General features: G+C 43.5%; 1 protein-coding gene across 1 annotated transcript; it reads left to right on the forward strand.

Annotated features, from left to right (window-relative positions):
• The first annotated feature begins 1,720 nt into the window (after positions 1-1,720).
• Positions 1,721-16,931, forward strand: SLC3A1 (solute carrier family 3 member 1). The gene is given in 11 exon segments (XM_032989236.2): positions 1,721-2,198; positions 2,200-2,431; positions 3,646-3,825; positions 4,819-4,973; positions 5,927-6,052; positions 9,310-9,429; positions 10,421-10,545; positions 11,826-12,018; positions 12,804-12,950; positions 15,414-15,530; positions 16,362-16,931. Coding segments are annotated over 11 exon segments (2,028 nt in total). The 5' UTR covers positions 1,721-2,006; the 3' UTR covers positions 16,803-16,931.
• Positions 16,932-17,931: the final 1,000 nt, after the last annotated feature.

Genomic DNA, 17,931 nt, shown 5'->3' on the forward strand with positions numbered 1-17,931 from the left:
AGCCTCACAATTTAGAAACAGGCTTATGGTCTAGAAAAAAAAAAAAAAAAAAAAAAAACAAAAACAAAACAAACACCACACACACAAACAACCAAAAAACCCCAAACCAACATGCCCCAGCAACCCACAGGTGAGTCTGGTCCCAGACTTTCCCGGGCCTGGCGCTGAGCCCCCTGTGTGTCCCACTGTCCCCAGTCCCCTTGGCTCGGCCAACCCTCGCGCTTTGATCGTCCTTTGCTCTTGCCTCGGACTCCCTGTGCTTTCCCAAGGAGCTTTTGGGATGTGCAGGAAGCCATGGGCATGTTAGAGCCTCTGGGGCTGGGGAAAAAGCAAAGTGGGAAGCACTAAGGCCTCAAGGTGTACGTGATGCAGTCTAAAAATGTTCTTATTTACACATTTCTTGTTTTAATTGGATATTAATTAAGTCAAAGGAAACAAGTGAAATGGGGGGGGGGGGGGGGGGGGCGGAGCATTTGACACTGTACCAAATATAAGCTTATTCCCCCAGTGTACTGCACCTCTCTGGAAACTTTTACTGATACAGTGATAATAAGACTGTAGAGTCAGATGGGAAACTGTTTCAAATACTTTGCCACTTCTGAATTTCCCGGCAGTACTGAATTACAGGCACTGAAACTACTGCTGTTAGCTCAAATGCTCCAGCAGCTACTCGACTCTGCACAGGCAGAAGTTGCTGCCAGGCACTGCTGTGAGGAAGGAGAAGAAAATAATTAAATCTGTTAGAGAAAAAGACCTCTTCTTAGCTCAGCTACTGAAGAAATAACACATTTTTGAATCATTTGAATACTACCTGCTGGATTTTTTTCAGTCATTAGTTTATAAACTTCTTTCATGGTTTGAGGCAAACATAATAAATACTTTTTTGAGGCCAAAACCAACCTTTTCTCCACTGCAGTTGCTCAAGGGAGCTTCCCTGGGACCCTGACCCCATGGTCATGGGCATGTGATAAGGCAGGTCTTTGGCAAATGTAAATTGCTTTGTGTTTCCTTTGGTGTGCCAGTGGGCCCTGCCTGGAGGGGGTGTCTCAGAGGATGCGGGCTCTGGGCTCTCTGGCTTTGGGGCGGCTGGGGCTTAGGGCACACAGATGTGTAAATCTGGGCACGCTTGTGCAGTCTTTGTGCAATGCTTTTTCTTGGCTAGAGTAGTATAAAGGGTGGAAGGAGGGAGAAGGGAAAGGTCACTTTCCATTTAAAAAAAAAAAAAAAAAAAGGGGAGGGGGGGTGTGGATTTTGATAGTGGGCAATGGGTTTTTCTCTCTCGCGTCTTGCTTGTGGCTTGTGCCTGTGCAGAGCCCTCCTGTCCTGACCCGGGGATAGCTCTGGGTGTACCTACCTGTCACGTGCTGTGAATCGCAGGATTGGTATGTGCTTTATCCTTGTTACTGCTCAAGAGTTGGGAGTGGGCTGAGTTGGAGTGGTTTCAGGGGTTTTATTTTACTAAGATGTGACAAACAAAGCGCAACCGCTCTTTGTATCTTTTCCTCTTAGTTTATATTGTTGCTTTTGGGCCAGAAGTTGTCACAACTTGTTCTCTTGCTGTCCACATTTAAATTACTCATTAATGCTCAGACTGCTTTAGGCAGGGGAGAGCATGGCCTGTCAGGAAAGCTGCATTTTCACTAAATCTTTCACTGATAAAAAAACCCCAAATTTTCCCCTGCTGTCAAAAGGAAGAGAAGTTGGGTCTACTGGAGGGGGAATAACAGTAAAGGTATCTCTGCTTGGCTGTATGAGCAATATAGGCTTATCTCCCTGGAAGACTGCACTTTCTTGTAGCATTCTGTTATCTTGCTGAAGATGCCTATTATGCAGAAGAGCAGGAGCACTTTGCCCTTTTTGTCTCTTTTTGAACTTTGACCAGTTGGTCAGGATTGATTATAAACCCAGATGCTAATTATGCTGCTTCTCATTTCACTGAACAAAGTTTTGTTGGCAGCGCTTCCTTGCTGTGGCCAGAGTCTCCAGGACAAGACCCATGAAGTGAAATGGTCGAGGAGGAAGCTAAGAGCTTATCTATGGAGCTGAGCGAGAAGGGAGGTGTGGAGAACAACGGATTTGTTCAAAATGAGAATTTTGATGACAAGGAGACAGATACCAGTAGCCGAGAAGGAATGCCAAAAACATGCACTGTTGTGGACGCAGTGACCATGGAGGAGCTGGTGTTGAAGCCCTATGCAGGGGATGCCAAAAGAAGTCTTGCTGAAGTTCTCCAGCCAAGCCCGGTACAGAGTCACCAGAGAGATTCTCTTCTGGCTCATAATTGCTGCTGCCATTGTGCTTGTGTGTGCTACGATTGCGATTATTGCGCTCTCTCCAAAGTGCCTTGACTGGTGGCAGGCTAGTCCTATTTATCAGATCTATCCTCGTTCCTTCAAGGACAGCAACATGGATGGGAATGGGGATCTGAAAGGTGGGTGAATTTCCATTGTTGGTATGTGCAAAGTTGTGTAGCACTTGTCTCTGTGTGTGTGTATGTGTATAAATATATATAGATATAACAAAAATAAAGAAGCCCTGTACGGTCCAATAGAGAAAGCCACCCTAATGGAGAAGGGAAGAAAAGTTGTCTGACTAATCATTAATGGCAACTCACATTGTCACAAATAAATCAGAGTTGCTTGCTCAAGTTGCTGAGTCTAAGCCTTGAGTTAGAATGGCTGTTTACAGGTGGGGCTGAGAGACAGCAACAGCACAACTGCCAACAGAGCAACATACCTCCACAAAACTGAGGTCAATCCAGAGGATGGGTGGTGCTGAGCCCTTTGTTATATTAGGGTGGCTGCCTTTCCATAAGGAAAAGTGAGGAAAAATAAAACTGACAGAGGAGAGGAAAATATGTTACTCTCTGTTCATGGTCTAGGTGTTTTTGAACTCTTAGGTATCCCTTCTCACGGCATTCCAAGAGGCAATGCCCCTGATCAGTGGCTTAGCTGAGGCAACGTTTCAGCAGGGGAATGCTCAACACCATAATGGACAATAAATTTCTAAACAAGAAGAGCTAGTTTTAATGTACTCTACTGGGAAGTGAAGAAAATAAACTGTTTCTGTTGTTGCATGCCAGTAGTAACATGTCAGGAAGATAGGAAAGATTTGGGTTTAAGAATATTAGGGGAGGCTGGAGTGAGGTGTCCTTACAGAAAACAGAAAAACCCCATAAGCGACTTTTCTTAAGGCAGGGAAGACCTAGGATCTTTGCATTAAAATTGTGCTTCCCTTTCGGTGGTCTGTGGATTAACTTGATGTTCCTTGAAATGGGAAAGCAGTGCTATTGCTGCATTTTAACAAAATATGGGAGCTTGTTTTCAGAAGTGTTCGATTTATTAAATGAAGTTGTAAACATTTTTGTAATACAGAATAGAAGTTTGTTTTGATCTGATTTTTTTTTTTTAATTCCTGCTTTATCTTCTGTGTAAAAGTGCCTTTGAATGGTTTCCATTCTGTGATCTCACACTATCCTTGAAGAAATGTCAAGACTGCCCTGCTACCTGAGATCAGTGAGAACAGGGGATGGTGATGTATCAAAGGGACCTGTGTACCATCTTTGAGTGAGGGGCCACAGCGAACTTATTTCAATGAAAATATTTTGTCTTTTCTAAACAGATGATGCCCTTTGCTTTTAAATAGGTATCCAAGAAAAACTGGACCATATCACATATTTGAATATAAAAACCATCTGGATCACCTCGTTCTATAAGTCCCCCTTAAAAGGACTTGGGTACGGAGCTGAGGACTTCTATGATATTGATCCAATGTTTGGATCAATGAGTGATTTTGAGAATCTGCTTGCGGCCATACATGACAGAGGTAAGCTGCAACTCCGAGCAAAATAACTTTATTAAAAACTCATTCATTCATCCCGGTGTACTTTGTAGCGCTCGGTTGTGATCTGAGATTTCAGTTTGTGCATCTGGCAATTCCCCCGTGGCGGTGTTGAGCAGGAGCAGACGGAGGTGCTGGGGAAGGGAACGTGTTGGCTCCACAGCCACGCGAGCTCTGGGCTCGCCCTTGGGCGCTGGGCTGGCGCTGGGAGCTGCAGCAGCAGCGCCGGGCTCCCGTGTGGCCTCTGCGAGGCAGGGTCCCCTCCGAGGACATTCACAGCTGGTGGGCTGACACAGCTGTCTGTGCTCCCTGGTGCCTATGGTGTGGGCATCAGTAGTCGGGGGGGGACACCGAGGCTGAGGTGCCTGAGATGTTTCGGACTGAATTTTAAGACTGATGGGCGCTTTCTAAAGAAAGGAAAACAATGACAGGGTTGGGAGGGAACATATGCTTCCTTCCTGGGATTGCATCCTTGGTTTATGCCTTAACCCAAATGTTTGCTCAGGTGTTTCCCCTTGCAGCTGTACAGCTGACTGGAAAAGGGTTTGCCAGTCCCAAAAAGACGTGGGATTTCAAAAAATGTCTAGCCTTTAGGAAGGGCGAGGAAGAGCATGTGTTCACTGACGCTAGACCAGTGAAGTGCCTTTCCCACCTGGGAGGTGGGAGACAGATGTTGAAGTCAGAGTTAGTGGAAGTGGTTCATAACAGCAGAAATCCTGTTCTGATTTTTTTCTTCCCCCTTCTTTTCCTCCCCAGAAATGGGCTGGGGGAGCAGTACCAGCAAAATGTGTTGCAGCTGACTTGCAGGCTCTGATGAGTGTAACAGTGTTGGTTGTCTGGGGCTTTTTGCCTCTCTCCTTTGCCAGACCTCTGGGGTGGAAGAAGCCCAAACACCTCTGATACCGCGTTAAGAAAAAAGGGTGAACTTTGTCTTAAAAGGCTGAATTCAATGGGGTTCTGTATGGTTTGATTTTTAAGGGCTAAAGGTGATAATGGATTTAATACCAAACCACACAAGTGACAAACACCAATGGTTTCAGCTGAGTCGCAATCGGACTGGGAAGTACACCGACTACTACCTGTGGCGGGACTGCAGGCGGGCGGCTGGTTCGGTCACTCCTCCAAACAACTGGGTAAATGTGGGAAGGGACACCTGCAGATCCCGAGCGGGGTGCGGGCTGCCACATAGCAAAAGCAGCTGTGGCACCCTCGGCTCAATGTACACTGGGTTCTGTTGAGAGGTATAAACTGCTCTTACTGAACGAGCTAGTGCAAGTTAAGATTTAAACCAACTTGGGGGAAGGAGTTCCTACTTCAAACAGGATTTTAAAAATTAATTTTGTTTCTTTACCTTCGTGTTAAATCTTCACTCACTAAACAAACAGAAAAAGGGATAGTTGTGCACAAGTTGTTCACACATGCCCCCTTCTGTGTCTGGGTAATTGGCTCTAGAAACTTCATCTCAGCTCCTCCAAAATCATAGTTGGTGGGGAGGGAAACAAAACAGTGTGTTCTTGGCTTTTTTCCTTTTTCTGGAAGGTGATCAGGACATGAAGTGTGTTACCTATTTCAAATACATTTCTTTGAAATTGTAACTGATGCGTGCATGATTAGGAACTTATAAAAACTCAAGGTGGAATTAATATTTTGTACCACGTAGTGTAATTTCTCTTTTGAGTCTTAAGTGCTATCTTAGCTTTTGGATCCTTTTATTACAGAGATCATTATAAAGTTAACACTTTAATGTTCTGACTTACTGGCACGTCAGAGGGATAGCACCAGATTACAGAAAGCTCTAAGTTAACTAAAGCTACTTTTAATAAGTTTTAGGGAAAAAAGAAATGTTCTCACCCATATTTTCCCCTCTATTCTGAATAATTACCAGTGAAGATCTCCTTAAGGGGAAAAAAAAAAAAAAAAAAAAAAAAGAAAAATGTAAAACCTAAGTACCAAAATCTACTCAAGCATTGATTGGGCATTTTGTGTTTTATTACATGCTTGCAATGCACCACATCATAAAGTATGCCTATGACTACATGTTTGTTAAATTAGGAGTTCTGATTATCCCTCTCCCTTATATGGGCAGGTGAGTGTCTTTGGGAATTCCAGCTGGCAGTTTGACGATGTGAGAAAACAATGTTATTTTCATCAGTTTGGGAAAGAACAGCCAGACTTAAATTTTCACAACCTTGCTGTCCAACAAGAAATCCATGTAAGTATGTGACCCACTGCTGCTGCGCCTACAGCAAAGCAGCTATTTCTACACTTAATTTCTCTGATTATTTATGCTACACAATTTACAGTCTAGTTGGAAGTAATTCAAGGATGGCAGCATAAGTAAACAATTGAGACAAAAAGGTGACTAGGCCAACATTAAGTTTACAAACAAAATTCAAGCTTTATGCTGTAATGCTTCCAGTATCAAAGCTACTTGGGTTCAAGTCTCTTCAATTTAAAAGCAAACAAGCAACCAAAAAAAAATCCAAATAAAATTGTTCTTGAGTGGAAGTACTGGCAGTTGGTGGTGTTGCAGTCATTTGGATTTTAAGAAGGTACGACTATTGCTTTTTTTGCTGGCTTAAGTCCCCTGCTCTCACAAGTGCCTGGCAAGATCTTGATGGGTTTTTGGAACAGGCACTTTAAAAGGAGCTTCCTTTCCCTTACTCTCCCCGTTAAAGGCTATCTTAAAACTGCTTTGATGCTTCAGGAGCCTTCTACTTTTCAGCCTAACCTTATTCGCAAACTGTTCATACTTAGCTCTCTATGAATCAAACCTGTCCTTCAGCCGAAATAGCTTTTCTCACCCTTGTTTATGGTTATTTGTTTTTTAGCTCAGACAACATCCCCCTTCATCTTTTGTGAAGATAGATTAAATGGGGTGGGCTTTTACAATTTTCCCTGACGTCAGAGACTCTCCATCCCTTTATTTAGCCACTGCTTACTCCTCGCGGTGCTTCCAGCCTGAGATTTTTCTCAAAAGCTGATGGCCAGAATTAAACAAACTGGACAGAAGAAGTGTCTGGGCAAAATCTTGTACAGTGTCATAGGTGCTTCTCCCTCTGTGTCCTAAGCTTCAGAGTTGGTGTTGGTACTCAAATAATCCAACGTGACTGCTGCCTGGAAGCAGGTAACTGCTTTCAGGTCTGGTCTCCATCAGGAGCCAAGGATGGAGGCACTTAGTGCATTTGGATGCTGTATCAAGGACAACAATTAATGGAAGGATTGATGTGGAAGCTAAAGCAGCTCTTGAACTGAAGCATGTGCTGAAAGAGAGCTGAGTCACTCAAGAGGAGAGATGTTTATCCCTGTTGATACAAGGAGCTGTTAATTAGCCAGTCAGATGTGGGGATGGCACCTTGTTTTAGCAAAGAGATATCTGCATTTTCAGGAAAGGGTGGCAGTGCTGATTTGAATTACAAGGAATGCCTGGGCTTGTAGATAAGTGGGAGATAGTGGGTTTCGATCTGTCTACAGCTCTGATGACTTTACAGGGGTGGGGGGGGGAGACAGATGGACAGCTGTCACAGCTGGATGGCTTCACCGGGGCAAGGTGGTGGTGCTCCGATGAAACCTCATGCCTGTCGACATCACATCTCCCAGCAGACAAATGTGGAAGTCATTAAAACATTAAAATATGGGGAGTCTAACAATTGCTGCTTTCTGTTTTGTTTTGTTTTCTTTTTTTCCTTAAAGTTATACCCCATCAGGTAGTGCAGCTACTTTAAGTGTTTTCTGCCTTGTACTTTTGAATTTTGGTGCCTTTCTTCGGCAGTGGTCTTCACAGCTGCCTATCTCTATTGTGACGGTCTCACTATCGCTATGGGGCCTCTCCCCTCACCGTGGGCACTGCCTGTGCATGGAGAAACAAAACACTTCTGGTCATACTTGTTAACCAAAGCATGGAACGATACTACTCTTGAGACTGAGCCTTGAAGAACTTCGCTAGTAATCTCTCTGTCTTGATACTTCCCTTAATGCCACATCTTGCCACTTGCACCTTTTTTCCTGGCATCACACATACTTTTCAATGGTCCTGGCTAACTTTTTTTTTTTTTTGAGTGGTACCTGATGCATTACTGAAGCTGCAGTAGCACGTAGATGCTGCATTTCCTATGCAAAGAAACGAAATGAAAACTAGTAAGTTTGGCCTGGTAACACCAACCTTTGGTAAATGCTTATGAACATCATTAATTGCTCCAGCATGTTAAAGACCAAACTTTGTCTAGTATAGTAACTCAAAAACTTGTTTCAGAATGTTAGGAGGACTGAGCAAGAAGCAAATGGAATCTTCCAGAGAAGTTCAATCTTTGGTTTAGCCACCGGGCATGCAAGAGCAATGAAACTTAGCAGCCAGCATGCTGTAGCTTTCTTGCATTAATAGAAAGAGATCAGTCTCAGTGAGTGCCTTGTCAGTGCTTGATATTTGCACTGTTGATACCTGGTGGTGTTTTTGTGATGAGCACATGCAAAAGCATGAATTTGGTTTTGGTGGATTCAGTCTTGGGCAGACACCATATGGAGAGCTGCTGGTTTCAGAATGGCTCTACAAGAACGTACAGCTCAGTAAGGCAAAGCCTTTAAAGCTTGAGTGTGATCTGTAAAGCTTGAGTGTGGACTAGTTCTACTCTAGCCTATTCAGGCAAGTGTACTTCATACATTTAAAAAAGGTAATTCAGTAGCTGTCTTTGAAAAGAAAAAAAAATGTTTTTCTCCTCAGATGAAGAACAGTATCTGGTCTAAAAGAACATTTGCAGAAACTACTTGAGAGGGACCGATAGAGTTATGTGTTAACTAGAGCAATTAAAACTTGAGGTAATATAATAGCTACTCAAGTAGGATGTAATTTTACTAGTACTGACTCATCTCTGAATTTGATAGTGAAATTACAAATTCATAGCAATTAACTTGGTTAATAATTTTTCATGTTCCTGCGAATCAACAGATAAGGCTGAAAATAAAATAAAAAATTTCATATCAGCCAAATGAGAGCGCAAACATTTTAAGAGGTCCATTGTATAAAAAGAAAACTGGTGGCGCAAGGTCTGTACAGAACAACATATTCTTATATATTTGAATGAATGTGTTCTAATTGTGTGCAGCCATGATGGGTGTGCACCAGCAACAGCATTTAGCGTGAGCCCAGTGGTTTTGATGGATGAGATTAGAAACAGCTTTTAGCAAGGCACGCCCTGGCTTTGGTCTCCTGAATTATGGGAGAAATTACAGACCAGTATTTTGCTTTTTTTTTATACTGGATGAAGTAATAAGACATGCTTTATTTAGATCTTGGTTTGAGCTTAGATTGAAATGATTCACTTGTACTTCAAATTTTACTGGAAGTTAAAATTTAAAAATTGTTACATATTAATACCTCCTAACAGGGTTTTATTTTTTTCTCCTTTTTTTAAGTATATGCTATCTTGAATGGGGTGGGCTCACTTGAAATTCTTGATTTTCACCTTTGTCTAGGATATTATCAAATTTTGGCTCGGCAAAGGAATCGATGGATTTAGTTTCAGCGCTCTTAAATTTCTTTTAGAAGCAACACATTTCCGAGATGAGCCTCAAGTGAACAAGTCCCAGAATCCGGTAACGTATATGTTCTGTCTCTGCTTTTTTCCTGTGTTTCCTCCTGGAGCAAGAGAGCATATGTTTTTACTCTTTTGGGTCCAGATTGTGGCTTTGGGAAGACTGGGTCAGCTGTGTCCCTTGGAGGGCACGTGGCTCCTGGGTGCTTGGCAGTAGGAGCACACAGAGGAAAGCAGCCCCTGGGCTAAGCGTGTAGTCAGCGAGATACCCGCAAGCAGGAGTGCTGTGGCTGGGAGGAGAATTGTCCACATACACTTCATATTTCTGTTCTGACCCTGTTGCTTTGAATTTTCTGTATCAGTGATTTGCTTTTCACTTTATACTCCAAAAAGACCAGTATTGTGATTTTAGTAATTGATTGTTTGTCCCACTACGGGAGGTAAGCTCAGAGTTCTTGCCAACTTCCACTTCTGTAGCAGTCACTAGCACATGTTCTTCTCCATTGCTAGTAGGAATCAGAGTAAAACAAAAAAACCCACTCATTGGCAGTAGGTCAGTGAGAGGTGGCCAGGCACATGTGGAAGCATGCACCCTGTTGTTCATGCTATTGGCTTTTGCTGAGGTTGTGAACTTGGTGATGTTCCCAGGTAGTGCCAGCACTAAGACGCTGTTCCCCTGCTGAGTTGGGGATCCCATAAAACAGGGCAGCTCCATAAGTCTTGCTGCCTTTACACGCTACCACTACAACACTGTCCGTCTTTCCAGCCTGGTGTGTGGCCACAGCACGTGCTGTGCTCAGCAGGTTAGTGCTGTGGGTGGACTCTCCCTCTTGAAGGGCAGATTCCAAAATAATCAGCCCTCTGCTCTCCTGTCTTTAGAGTTCCCCAAGTGCAGTTCAGCTCTGTGCTGTTAGTGTTGGTATGGTAAACGCATTTTGGTTACAATTTGTCTGTACCAGTGCATTGTCTCAGGAAAGGATGGGAAGAATTTGTGGAGTTCTGAAATCTAAAATATTGTTGAACTAATAGGAAATATCATTTTCTTCTTTAAGGAGAGTATCACAGCCTATTCCCAGCTCTACCATGACTACACAACCACACAAGTTGGTATGCACGATATCATCCGTAGCTTCCGTCAAACCATGAATCAGTTCAGCAGTGAACCTGGCCGATACCGGTAATCGTTACAGCAAGTGATTTTTTCTTTTCTCTAATAATCTGTCACCCCCTTGCTAGCAGTAAAATATTTTTTAATAACATAATACACCATTAAAAGTTTTCTTCCTCAAATGCAAATAGCAGTGTGTGGCTGTGCTATCTCTTCCCCAGTGTGTGAGGGAAAGAAAATGAATTGACCCCAAAAGCTCTGCTGTATCTCCAGACTGTACAAAAGCAAGCAGAATGGGTGACCATTTGGATCGCAGAGACACTAATTAATCAGCCTTGTGTCTGATTTATTGTATAGAATTAACAGTGCAGCTCATGTCAGACACATAGAGATTGCTAAAATCCCAGAATGGTTGATCTTGGAAGGGACTTCTGGAGGTTATCTGGCCCTACCCCCTGCTCATCAGGGCCACCTAAAGCCAGTTGCCCAGGAGTTTGTCCAGACAGCTTTTGAACCTCTCCAGGAATGGAAACACCACAACCTCCCTGGGAAACCTCTGCCAGGGCTTAGTCACCTTCACAGTGGAAAAGTTTCCTGATATTCAGAGGGACCCTCCTATGTTTCTGTTCATGCCCATTGGCCCTGGTCCTCGCAGTCAGCATGTCTGAAAAGCACCTGGCTCGGCTCTCTTGTCTTTGCATCCTCCCTTCAGGTGTTTACATACATTGGTGAGATTCCTTCAAGACTCTTCCAGGCTGAACAGTCCCAGGTCTCTCAGCCTCTTCGCATAGGAGAGATGCTCCAGTCTCTTAATTGTCTTACTGGCTCTTTGCTGGGCTCTCTCCACCATGTCCATGTTTCTCTTGTACTGAGGAGCCCAGAACTGGACACCGTGCTCCAGGTGTGGCCTCACCATTGCCGAGTAGAGAAGGATCACCTCCCTTGACCTAATGCAGCCCGGGATGCCGTTAGCTGCCTTGGCTGCAAGGGCACGTCGCGGGCTCATCTTCAGCTTGGGGGACCCCCAGGTCCTTTTCTGTAAAGAAAGAATGAAAATCGCTGGAATATGTAGTGTGTGGATGTGGATTCAGAAAGATAAGACTTCAGTCACATACTTACAGCCTTGCATTGACTCTTGGAGATTTTTCTCCAGAAATTTCCAGGAAATATTTCTCCTTGACTCCTTTACAAAATATTGTTTCTCTGTGTTAATCTTTTTTGATGGGAAGGAGGGAAGCAAACTTAATGCTGTGATATTTTATATGTGTGTTCAGCAGCATTCCTAACTTCCTTCTGCTCTGTGTAAACCAGAAACGAGCCAAAAAAGGTATTTGTGTCCTTCTTTGTAGGTTTATGGGTTCTGATGGTGATGAAGACATTGAGGCAACAATGATGTATTATGGAACAACTTTTATCCAAGAAACAGATTTTCCCTTCAATTTCAACCTAGTTAACCTGAAAAACCTATCGGGCAACAGTATTTTTGAAGCTGTCAACTTGTGGATGAAAAACATGCCTGCAGAAAAATGGCCAAACTGGGCGGTAAGAGTTGTAGACCAGCTCTTCTAGGAAGGGCTTATTCTTATAGGTGATAGAAACCTGTGGGTGATAGTTCCCCTCACAGTGATAGAAACCTCCCCCTGCCTCCCCACATTGCTCTCATAGGGAGCAGCAGCCGCCGGAGCCCGTGGCTGAGCTGCAGTGGATACCCACGTGAAACTCGGGGCTGCTGCAGTCGCAGCCGTTGGCGGTGCCCAGCTGGCTGGCCGTCCTGCCCTGTGGTGACAGTTACGCTCCTGGGCAAGGGTGGCAGAGGGGAATTTATGATCAGGCCTCTCCCTTGGTGTCTCCAGTGTAGCACGGGGGATTGGCTTAAAACGCTGTTGAGGATGGAATTGGTACGATTCCTTTTGGTGGTAAACTGACTCTGTCAGTGGATTCTGGAAACCTCCTGGGGGTAGAGCAGAACAGAGCAGGCAGCAGAGGGCAGTTAACTTAAAACCTTGCTGGTAACTGCTAGGAAGCATGTTTGGGAGCTTTTCAAATCAAGCACCACCTTCACACAGCAGGGGAAATGGCAGACATCTCAGCAAACTGTCATCATGGAGAGTTGTTATTTGTCATCTCCCTTCTGCCTCGTGTTGCTGGCAGGGCTTCTGTGTGCCAAATTATTTGGGCCAGAAGTTTGTACTGACACCAAGATAAAGATAATTGCCCTCACGTGCCTGGCAGGGAAAGAAAAAAACCCTACTACCTTGTTAAATCAGCTAACCAATTTCATATATGCATGGAATTTTATGTGTTTAACAGAACAATGTTTTATTCAGGTTGGAAGCCCTAACGCTGCTCGGATTTCATCTCGGATTGGGAAGAAGTACGTCAATGTTATGAACATGCTGCTTTTAACCCTCCCTGGTACTCCTGTAACTTACTATGGTGAAGAAATAGGCATGGAGAACATTGCATCCGAAAATGTAAGTGAAGAGCGTGTAAGTTCTGATCCTGGTGTTGTTTAGTTCTGAGTAACAGGACTTGCAAAATTCAAGAACTTTTGTTTTGTTACCCAAACCCAGTCTTTCTCACTGCTTAGATGGTTTTCTGTGTTTCCCACGGCAAAACCATTGGAGAGCACGTGGAAATGGCCAGGCCAGAGACCAGAACCGAGGCCTTGATGTGTGTCTGAACTGCTACACTGCGGTCACGGTCCTTGATTTCTGTCCTCTGCCAGATCAGTCTTGCATGGTTTGCCAGCAGCGTTGCTTTGCTGTGCTTCAGCAGAGAGGGCGGCGAGTGCCAACGCGGGGCCTGGGGTAGTGGTTAGGAGAGGTGTGTCGCCGTCATGCGAGGCAGGAGGAGCCGAGTCGCTACCTCCTTCCTCCCACAGAAGTACCCTAATTGCTGTGTCAAAGTTCATTATTTCCTGGCCGTATTTAAAGGACATCAGAGTTCATGAGAGGCCGCGGCCCCGGTCACCATCTCCAGCAGGCTGCGTTGCTCTGGCTACGCAAAGGCACCTGGCTAAGCTGCAGCCTTCTGCTATGTGCCCGAGCTCTGAAGGAAGGATCTCCAGAAAGGGGTGGGTGTACGGATGAGCCCCGGCTTAGCATGGCCTGGTGGCAAGCAGAAGTGGCTTTTGCTTGTCATACAGGGTTTTTTAATTTGCCGTTTAGATCCCTTTCTGTAAAGGATTGAGGTACATGAGCCTGGGAAGCAGGCGCCTAGCTCACTTGATCGTGGCTGCAAGTAACACCTGACAGGATGTTTGTTAGATTACAGAAATTTTCAGAAGTAAATTTATTCAAGGTCAAGGGGTTAAAACAAAGCATGCCTTTCACGCTGGGCTGACCTGCATAACATGAAAGCTTTCATGTCCTGCCCCAGTGGTCTCTTGTCTCTTCTATGATCGTACCTGACTTGTGTTGAGTCTTGTTGTCCAAGATGCGCGGGCATGACTGGAAAAGGCCGGGCCCAAAAGGGAATGCCTCAGCTCAGCCTCTCATGGTCATATTTGAGCACCAGGAGAACATGGTCCTATGGCAGGTGCTGGTTTCACTGCGGAAAGCCTCGGTTAGGCAATGAGATGGCCTCTGATGATGTTACCAACAGTGTTGGCTAGCTTTGTATCAAAGAGAAAGAGGTACTTGAAGCAGCACAGGATCATCACCAGGTTTGTCTGATTCAGATGTGAGGAAATTATTCTCCGATTTAAAAGGAAATCTCATTTCCTCTGAGAAACACCTAGGTCAAAATATCTCCTGCATTTTCTTACTGCTGCTGATTACTGCTGACAGAATGATACTCTTCAGAAAAGTGGCTTGTCCTTGGCTCCTCAGGGTTTACTCCCTTAGTGGCTAGCCTGTGGCTCACAGCTTTGTAACAATGCAAAACCGCTCTTCACTCAACCTGGAGAGAAAGATTCCCTGATTAAGAGGTGTCCTAGAAAGACAGAGAGTATTTGCTCAGGGTATAGTTTATAGCCCCAGCATCTGAAACACTTCAGGAGAAGCTAAAAGAGGTAAAGATGAAAGGCAGTGTTACCAGTGTTGAAAACTTCAGATTTTTTTTTTTCCCCCCTGCTTTTCAGAACATGCTAAAAGGAGAAACCCGTTATTTATAATGTCACAAAGCAAAGTGACAATTTCTTTTGTTGAGCTGCTGTTCTGACAGATTGTACTGAAAAGTGCCCTTTATATGAAAAACATTTTTCATGGAAAACAAACACTCAAAGTATGTGCAAAATATTTTATGCCCTCTTATATCATTAAATTTAAGTGTCAGATCTTTTGGCAGCTCTTCAATAACAATGAGGAAGCTTTTTTGGAATTTTTCTGAGTTCTTCAAAATGAGAACTTCAGAGTTTTTACACTGACGCTTTTTAATCAGCTAAAAGCTGGCTTTCAATAAAGTTTTTGCATTTGGAAATAATTTTATCTTTCCAACACAAACATTCCTGTCCAAATTGCACCCTTTGCAAACATATGCTCGAGAAGTTCTAAGGTGAAAAGTGTGATGGTTATAAGAGAAGAGACACTGAATAGCATTTACTAGTTGTTTACTGTCATTTTAGCAGCATCTCTTCTTAGGGCTCATTACCTCATATATTCACTCACTGCATGTCTAGATATTTATCAGAATATCCTAGCTGTCATTAGTAAACTTTTTTCCAACCATCTGCTGTAGGGAGAGGCAACTCTGCTAGAGTCATTTGGGATTCTACATTTTACCCAGCGATGCTGTACCCGTGAGACCATCCATTCTCCTCTATTTCAGGAACTGCCTCGATTCTTATTTTCTCTTTAGATTTGGAGCAGGATCACATCATCCTTTTGCTGTGTTTTACTTTAAACCAAAGAAAGCAATGCTGAAATGGTAATTATTTGGTAGATGTGAGAACATGCTATCGAAGGGCTAACTCTAGTTACCACTTTATTTTCTAGGTCACCTTTCCAGAGAAATCCCCCATGCAGTGGGATGGCAAAGTTAATGCTGGTTTTACTGAAGGCAACAGTAGCTGGTTACCTGTTAACTCTGACTACCAAAGTGTAAATGTTGAGGTAAGTATTTATATATGTGACAAACTAAAGGTCTAAAAATATTTTAAAGTATGTATTTTGCTCTGGCTTCTTTTACTTAGTAGGAAATTGCAGTAAGAACAAACTCAAGGGAAAAAAAAAGCACTTGAATCCCCACAAATTTTATTAGAAAAGGAAATCCTTGCACCAGCAAGGAGCCTACTTCATTTATATTCATTTAAGCAGAGCAACTGCATTTATGATGTATGTAGATGTAGCAATTTGGCTCTTTAACATCCTCTTAACTATTTTAAGATTAAAATCAAATTGGGTATTTCCCCCCCCCCCCCCTTTTTATTTCTCTGGAAAGCACTGGTCTTGTAACAGGAACTTAACACAGATCTTCTCTAACATAAGTAGAGGAGTGAATCGGATGGATTTTGCTGATTCACAGTGCTGACCAGAATTGAAGACAGAAAACAATAAATGTAAGGCAGGAAAAATATTAAACACAAAACAAACCCCGTGACTTCAGTAGATTAAACTCAATTAAAAAAAGTTCAGTATCAAGCTCTGAATGGCTGTGGCTTTCTCCTGAATAAACAGTGTAAACAGTGTACTGTAAGGGCATGGTGGGAGGAAGAAATAGTGTTGGTGTTGGGGAAATTCTGTCATGCCTAATAATCTTTGTCTCTGTCATTCTACAAATGCCAGGGAAGTGTGTGAAAAAAAGCAGATTTTCAGTGGAATTTGCAGAGATAATTGCCAAAACAGAATTCCAGTAGGTGTGTTCTCAGCAGACAGTGTGAGAGGCAAGTAGTGTTTCCTACATTCAGTGCAAAGCAATGACCCTGTCGATGCTGCCTGTTGCAGAGCCAGATGACCTGGTCCAACTCAACCCTGAATTTGTACAGAGAGCTAACTTTACTTCGCAACACTGAGCTCCCCATGCATCGGGGGTGGATGTGCTACATCTGGAATGACAGTGATGTTTTTGTGTATGTGAGGGAATTGGATGGGTTAGACAGAGTCTTTATGATGGTTCTCAATTTTGGGCAGGAATCGACTATAGACCTGAAAGCTGTTGTTCCTAACCTTCCTTCTGAAGCTATTATAAGACTAAGTACTAATTTTAGCAATGCTGGTAAAGCTGTCAATACCAAACTAATTAAAACTGAAATGGGAGAAGGCCTGGTCCTCGAATATAAAACAGCAAAGCCTGTTCATACTACAGAAGCTTTCCAAGGAAATTGTTTTGTGGCAGAAAAAGCTTGTTATTCCAGTGCCTTCAATTTGCTCTACGTGAACTGTTAAGTGCAGGAACAGAATAACCAAGCTTTCATGTCCATTTAGAAAATGCTGGTTTCAGGGAAATGCGAACAGTTTTCATTTGTCTTTGGCTTTTAAAACTTTGAGTACAAAATAAACATCCTGAAAAATAAACCAGATTGTTGTTGTCTTGCATCTGTATTGGTGATGGAAAAAGTACGGTCTATATTCCCCTCCTTAAAGCCTGCAAAGCAGAAAAGTAAACCTGTCCTAAAATACTGCCCTGTTTAAGTGTGTGTATTTTTGCGAAGAAAGAGAAGTTGCTGGTCTTTAAGGGCTCCTGTGGCAGTTCATAGTAACTTTTAAAGTAGATCTGTAAAACTTACTCTAAAGGGGTGGTCTTGTATTTGCTAAAATAGGTAAAAGCAAGACTAATATATAAAGTCATGATGGCTTACCTCTTCTCTCAACTCTAACAGCTCTGATTATCCTCAAAGTTAGTAAGAACAAAATACAGCTAACATCTCATTCTACATCCAGGACTGCATTTCCAGTTGATTTTCTACCCCATGCTGTTAGAATACATGGGCGTTCTCTTCTTTTTCTACCCCGGGGTTGAGATGAGGTGCACATACGTTAGTGCAGAGTGAGGCACTGAAGCAGCTGTGCTGAAGGTCACCCTTGTTCACAAGCTTTGATTTGCACTCGGTGCACCTACAGGGGCTCACGTGGCACAGCGGAAGGGTGAGCATCTGACTTGGTGCCCTCTGGTTTGGACACAGGGGTGACCTGGGGAACTCCATTTTGGTTTGAGGAGCTTATGGCCACTTACTGCATTTTCCCTGGCCCTTGGTGTGCAGTATGCACCTAGCTCAACAAGCAATGTGGAGTTTTTGTGCCCTGCTCAGAGGTCAGCTAAGCTACGACTCAGGCTGCTTTGGCGGGGGCACGCTCTTTGTTTTATCCTCCAGAGAGACTCTGGTATTGCCTTCGGGGGACATTCATTTCGTCTTCTGGAGGGACTTTGGCACCTCCTTTTTAAGATGACCATGCTAATTAAGGTAACTGCAAGACTTTGAATCAGTTCTGATGAAAGAGTTCTGCTAAAATTTCTGTTCTTGAGTCCATTTCTTTGGGGTTTGTTCAACCCCACCACAGGATCAGTGCACTGTTG

Source organism: Tyto alba, unplaced genomic scaffold (assembly GCF_018691265.1).
Source record: "Tyto alba isolate M040663 unplaced genomic scaffold, T.alba_DEE_v4.0 Super-Scaffold_16, whole genome shotgun sequence".
NCBI lineage: Eukaryota > Metazoa > Chordata > Aves > Strigiformes > Tytonidae > Tyto > Tyto alba.